This window comes from Primulina huaijiensis, chromosome 6 (genome assembly GCF_012295235.1).
Source record: "Primulina huaijiensis isolate GDHJ02 chromosome 6, ASM1229523v2, whole genome shotgun sequence".
Taxonomy (NCBI): domain Eukaryota; kingdom Viridiplantae; phylum Streptophyta; class Magnoliopsida; order Lamiales; family Gesneriaceae; genus Primulina; species Primulina huaijiensis.
In genome coordinates this window covers 18,884,790-18,891,302 of record NC_133311.1, presented here as the reverse complement: position 1 = coordinate 18,891,302, position 6,513 = coordinate 18,884,790, and the positions used below count along the sequence as shown (strand labels likewise).

The 6,513-nt window shown below is 30.8% G+C and overlaps 1 protein-coding gene across 1 annotated transcript; it reads left to right on the top strand.

The window, feature by feature from the left end:
• Positions 1–4,079: 4,079 nt before the first annotated feature.
• On the top strand, positions 4,080–6,513 carry LOC140980005 (putative glucose-6-phosphate 1-epimerase). The gene is made up of 8 exons (XM_073445727.1): positions 4,080–4,642; positions 4,766–4,840; positions 5,000–5,056; positions 5,187–5,350; positions 5,485–5,619; positions 5,721–5,823; positions 5,933–6,032; positions 6,109–6,513. The coding sequence occupies exons 1-8, from the start codon at positions 4,532–4,534 to the stop codon at positions 6,276–6,278; spliced, it is 915 nt and encodes a 304-aa protein (XP_073301828.1). The 5' UTR covers positions 4,080–4,531; the 3' UTR covers positions 6,279–6,513.

Here is a 6,513-nt window from a genome sequence, read left to right as displayed (position 1 = left end):
AATTTCTTTCCCAGTTAGTAAGAGTGCAATAAAGAAACACCCCAGCAAGCAAGTATAAGAAATGTCATCCACTAAATTATCCAACAGCTCAAAAACCTTATAATTATCTCCAAATCGGCAACCATATTATTAATAATCATTCCCTCGTCTCGCGTTTGGTTCATTTTTTATTTAGTCGGCAGATCATTGATTTTGATTGAAAGCCATCACTATTCATGTTATTTGTGTGATTAAATATCCCTCCTCAAAAGGTGTGATAATGTATAATTCTTGAATAATGATCATGATAAGATTGCATATTTACCATAATACCTTTGAATTGTCTTCTTCTATATAATATGAAAATGAAAATTAGTGAAAATTTAATAATTAATATAATATTTACNTAAAAAGACAATAATATTGTAATTATTACTAAACTTTATTTAACATTAACATTCAAAATATTATTGTTATTTTAATTATTAAAGTAAATGCATATTCACAAATTTATTTCTAATAAATATATTTAAATTAATTTTAATAAATGTAAATTATAATTATAATTATTTAATTATCTATCTAATTATTTTAAGAATATATATTTAATTAGCACTTGGGGCATTTTGGTCATTACAATAAAATTTGCAAAATTAATCGATCATTTTAAAATCATACCAAACACCATGTTATTTATCTCACCATACTATTAATCCATATATCTCATTTTTTAATCACTCTAATTACTAATCATTTACTTATCTCACCACACATACCAAACGGAGCCTGAGTCAAAATTACAATAAGCCCTTTGATTATTCATGTTTTATATTTTTTTAACTCCACAAATTTATAAAACCCTGACCAATAATAATTCGTTTGTAAGATTTATGATATGAATTTAAAATGGTTTAATTTAAAGTGAATAACTAAAATTTAATCTTCATCTTTATGTTAGTATTCTAAAAAGTACGATTAAATGCAAAACATGAAGAAAAAACTTCGTTGAGGCTCAAATTTCGAAAAAACGACCCATCCACATTAAGCACGATAAAACGCAATCGAATTAAATATCTAATAATGATGTATAGATGGACCTTTTAATTAAAAATAGTTAAATACATGTCTTGTAAATACTATTGATGAACATGTTTGTACAATGTTAAGCTCTCATTTCTTGACTCGACTCTTGGAATGGCGCCTCAAAAGCCTATTTTAGACGTAGTCTTTAATTTTTCTTTTAATTTTTTTTTCGACGTCTATTACCGAGAAAGATGTGAAAAAAAATTTATAAAATAAATAATGATGATGATGAAATTAATAAGCATGATGATTAAATAGATATATTGAACTAATTATGTCAATATCAGAATTTATTGTGGTAAAACGTACGTGATAAGTGGAATATTACACTTATTGAATTAGTTAGATGCTTGTTCTAAGAAGGCATCTTCCCCCAATTTTTTCAACTATTAATTAATTTTGTATTTGGACCTCGTCTTTTACACACGAAGAAAATGTCTGTAGAATTATTTTTATAGTAAAGAAAAATTTAACAACAAATGTTAGAAAATAATTTCAATTCATCTGCTGGAGAACTCGACAAGTACTACTTATTAGGGGTGGTATATCGTACCGAAAATATTATATCATATATCGTATCGAAAATTACGGTATAAAAAAATTCATATCGATACCGTACCAAAAATTTTGGTATACCGATTTTCGGTATATCGAAAAATCTCGGTACATATAACTAGCATGCCGATTATACTGAAATTTTAAGGTATACCGAGATTTCGGTACGGTATCGGTATATACAGTTTTATACCGAAAAAAACCTTACATTTTAAAATTTTTATAAATTTATTTAGGGCTGGGAAAATATACCGAAATATCGAAATACCGTACCGAAAAAATCAATATACCGACAAAATTTTCGGTATCGATATCGGTAAGTAAATATTTTTTTTCGGTATTTCGGTATATACCGAAATATCGAAAATAATTTTTTTTATTTTTTTTAAAATTTAAGTTCGGTAATATTTTCGGTATACCGACATTTTTTCGGTATACCGACAAAATTTTCGGTGTCGGTAAGGTATCCGATATGAACTTTTTCATATCGAAAATTCGGTATACCGAATTTCCGGTATCGGTATCGGTATGGAAAAATTCCATACCGATATTTACGATACCGTAGTTCGGTACGCTATACCGTACCGTACCCACCCCTAAATTTATTGTTTTAAAATATTATATATTTTAAAATTTTTGTATATTTTTTCAGTATTTCGATATATATCGAAATTTTCAAATTGCATACCGTTACCGTACCGAAAAATTCGGTATTGTTACCATACCGTACCGAAATCTTCGATATACCGAAAATTCGGTAAATTTGATATTTTTTCGATACAATAATCTCGATATATCTAAAATTCGAGATTTTTCCCCACCCTTACTACTTATGGACCAAAAAAAAAAAGGATGAGTAATAGATCTAGTGGGAGATCCTTTACTTTAGCTAGCTTTGAGTACAGGTAATTCTGGTGGTCATTTTGGGCTAGAAACTGAGGCATTGCTGAGTCAAGACAATTTAATTTGTTTGAACAAGTATCTAATTTTAGTCAGTCTTCAACAAAATTAAGGGATTCACTTAAAGATACGACTTTTACATTTTGAATATGAATGTTAAATAAATAAATACATTTTACACTCTTGCCTACTTAACTTTCTTCCATTTTTCCTTCTCCAGTTATATTTAATGCACTTCTTTCCACATTACAATACATATTCAATATTTTACCAATTTTTCATTATTTTAATATTTATTTATTTATTATTATTATTATTAATGTAATTTAAGTAATAATAATGTGATTATGTGCAGTGTTCTAAAAAGTGATGGACGGTATGGAGGCGGCCATCTAGATGGTTTCTAGACGGTTTTTCTTTTTTACCTAAAAAATTATTTCTTTTTATTTATCTCCATATTTCTCTAATGATTTGTCTATATTGGATTTAAACTTAAACTCAATAACATATTTATCCTCGTTATTATATACAAATTGATTGAAAAAACATGTCGAAATTTTTTTAAAAATTAAAATTTTTTAAAAAAAATTAAGAATCGATATATTAAATTAGGAGGCTGCAGCCTGCATAGACGACGATTAGATAGTTTATGCCGTTGATTTTTTAAACAATATCCAGAGACATCGTCTTTCTAACAATAGAGACGGTGGACGCCACCCAGCACTAGTTGGTCCTAAAAGGCACATAACATTGATTAGCATTGATTATATTTCAGCTTGACAACTAATTTTATACGTTTAAAATTATAATTTTTTTAAATTGGATCTATATCATTAAAAAAAAACTGAATAATTGTTAAAATTATAAATTGAAGTAAGTAAATTGGCATAATTGACGATAGAAAGAAAGGGGTTAACTGTTTACATAACATATAGTTTGAGAAGTTAATATTGTTCGATTAAAAAATATGATGGATTAAGGTAATATTTGTATTTAAAAAAAATGATTATGGATTTTTGTCTTTACAAAGTCGCAAAATTTTATGAAAAGGACATCAATAATCACCATTTTTTACGTTTGCAAAAACTTTCAAAATAAATATAGAAAAAATGTCAAAAGATGATAAAAAAAAAAGTCTTTATCCAAACATGGACCATCGTACCCTGAAAAAGATTTCTTCACAAACTTTTAATAAACTTTTGCTTTTTTCTTTGATGAGGTCAAACAACTCACTTTCGTTTCATGTCTTATTATTTTACTTTTCTTTTCCCAAGCAGACCAAAAATATGTTAAATTACATTTTGAACCCTTAATTCAAAAAATCGAGAACTAATGGTTATATTTCTTTTTTTTTTTAAAAAAAAAAAAAACAAAGTATATATATTGAAAATTTATAATTCACAGCAATTCCATGTTATATTTTAGTGAAATTCTAGTAAGAAAAGATGACTTTATAATTTCACAATTTCTTCTAGTTTTTTTTTATTATAATTTAATTTGTCAAAAAGTGTGAATGTAAATGCAATTTGCGCTGCCAAATGCTATGTGATTTGGATGATTTGAACCTTTTTCTTGTTGGATGTCATTCCTTCGTATTTGTGTGCTCTGCATAAACTTTTCATCAATCTATGTCTATTTATATACTCGTTAATTAGATTATATTTGTGCTTGGCGTTGAGAGCCATATTCTCTTTTTATTGAAAATTAAAGAATATCATATGTAACAAATTCAGAAGTTGATCATTATTATCCATTCCAATTGAATGTCAGCAGTTGTTGAATAACGCTTCGGAAGTTTTGGTAGATAGAAATTTTGTTAGGATTCACAAGAAACCAGCTCTTTCTGTCACGAGAAAACATCTCCAGACAAAGAAACCTCTGATACTCAGCCCCTTCCACGACTTTCCCTTCTAGAATTTGAACCAGTCGTATAAATTATCGTTGCAGGTTTTGGGTAGTGCATGAAAGAGGATTTGAGCTGTTAATCAATTCATGCTCAGTTTGTGCTATTGAGATGGATAACTCTGCAGCAGATGGTAATCAGAGAAGAGGAGTTGAAGTAATCAAGGATAAAAATGGAGTCTCTCAGGTTTTGCTTCGGAGTCCTCGTGGAGCATCGGCACGGGTTAGATCTTGTTAAAATTTCTAGCGTTTCTTGTGTAAATTTGATTTCAGGATTTTTAATGATATGGGCTCTGCTTAGATTGAATATCGAGCTGATGTCTCGTCAATATTTCATCATTCTCAGGTTAGCCTGCATGGAGGACAGATTCTTTCATGGAAAAATGAAGGGGGTGAGGAGCTGCTGTTCACAAGTAGTAAGGTAAGATCATAACATCTATGACTTCACTCTAAATTTCTTTCTGATCATCAAATGAAATTGACCAGAACAAAACTTGCGAAAACCACTCGAATTATTTCGTTTTGTGATGCAAAACTTACAGACAGTGTTTTGGGATTCTGCTTCGTTATTCCTCAACAGGCAATTTTGAAGCCACCTGCAGTTGTTAGGGGAGGGATTCCTGTGTGTTTTCCACAGGTATTCTGATCTTATCATCTGCAACTACTATATTTTTACGATCTAGGAAAATTCAACTTTTTTATTATTATTCTTTGGTTGTTTTTGTTGACTTGAATAAATAATGCGTTTTGTAAATTAATGGACCAAGTTTGGGAGCCGTGGTTCTCTGGAGCAACATGGCTTCGCCAGGAACAAAATGTGGACCATAGATGACAATCCTCCACCTCTACAGTCCATTGATTCGAATGGCAAAACGTTTATCGACTTGCTTCTTAAACCATCAGATGACGATCTCAAGATTTGGCCTCACAGGTATACATCGTATCCACTTCTTGGAATTCAGCCTATCATAATTTTAAATATCTATTCTTAGAGTGGAGAAAAAAATGTCTCTAAAAATTTCACTTTAAACTTGAAACAACGTTATGTTACCATTTTTTTTCCAGTTTTGAACTCCGTCTGAGAGTGCTCCTGTCTGCTGATGGATATCTGACCTTGGTATCGCGGATTAGGAACGTTAATAGCAAGCCCTTTAGCTTCTCCTTTGCCTACCACACATATTTCTCTGTCTCAGATATCAGGTGAAGATTTGAAATTTATGCATGATCTTACAAAAAATTTGTATGTTTTATACTGCAAAACTCGTGGGAATGTTATACCTAAACGTGCATTCAAATATCAGTGAAGTACGAGTAGAGGGACTTGAGACTCTTGACTACCTCGACAATCTGTGTAACAGAGAGCGCTTTACAGAACAAGGAGACGCCTTAACTTTCGAATCCGAGGTATAACTTTGAATTCGCCGACTTTCTCTAAGAAAAGACAGATTACCATTCTTTAAAACTTTTATTATATGTTCATGAATAATTAATATCGATGTGCATTCTGTTAAAGGTGGATCGAATCTATCTTAGCTCTTCAGACGCAGTTGCTGTGTTTGATCACGAAAAGAAGAGGACTTTTGTGATCAGAAAGGATGGTCTCCCTGATATTGGTAAAGCACAATTGAATTGATCACGTATTATCATGTTTCTTTTGAGAAAACTAAGTTCTATGATCGGCAATCACAGTGGTTTGGAATCCATGGGAGAAGAAATCTAAAGCTATTACAGATTTTGGAGACGAAGAGTACAAAGTCATGCTTTGTGTGGATGCATCTGTGATGGAGAAGCAGGTTACTTTGAAGCCGGGGGAGGAATGGAGGGGACGACTCGACTTATCTGTAATGGCATCCACATAAGGAAGGGTCGGGACAATCCGACAAGAAGATGATGATACTAATGTAACTTGCTGCATATTTGTTATTACGTGTGACCTTATTTATGTGTCACAGTAAACAATTACAAGGCCATTTTGCGATGTTTGGTGAAGATGGCGAGGAATCTTGTTGTAATAGCTGCAAATGACTTGTGAATTTACTTACAGTCTACTGAAAACAAGTAATTGCTTTGAGATAACGTTTGTGCATTCCTGAA

Bases quoted from the DNA above. Each gene is read 5' to 3' on its own strand.
- LOC140980005 (XM_073445727.1), top strand. From the start codon at position 4,532: ATGGATAACTCTGCAGCAGATGGTAATCAGAGAAGAGGAGTTGAAGTA. The intron at 5,620-5,720 runs GTGAAGATTTGA...TTCAAATATCAG, and splicing joins TTCTCTGTCTCAGATATCAG to TGAAGTACGAGTAGAGGGAC. The intron at 5,824-5,932 runs GTATAACTTTGA...ATTCTGTTAAAG, and splicing joins CCTTAACTTTCGAATCCGAG to GTGGATCGAATCTATCTTAG.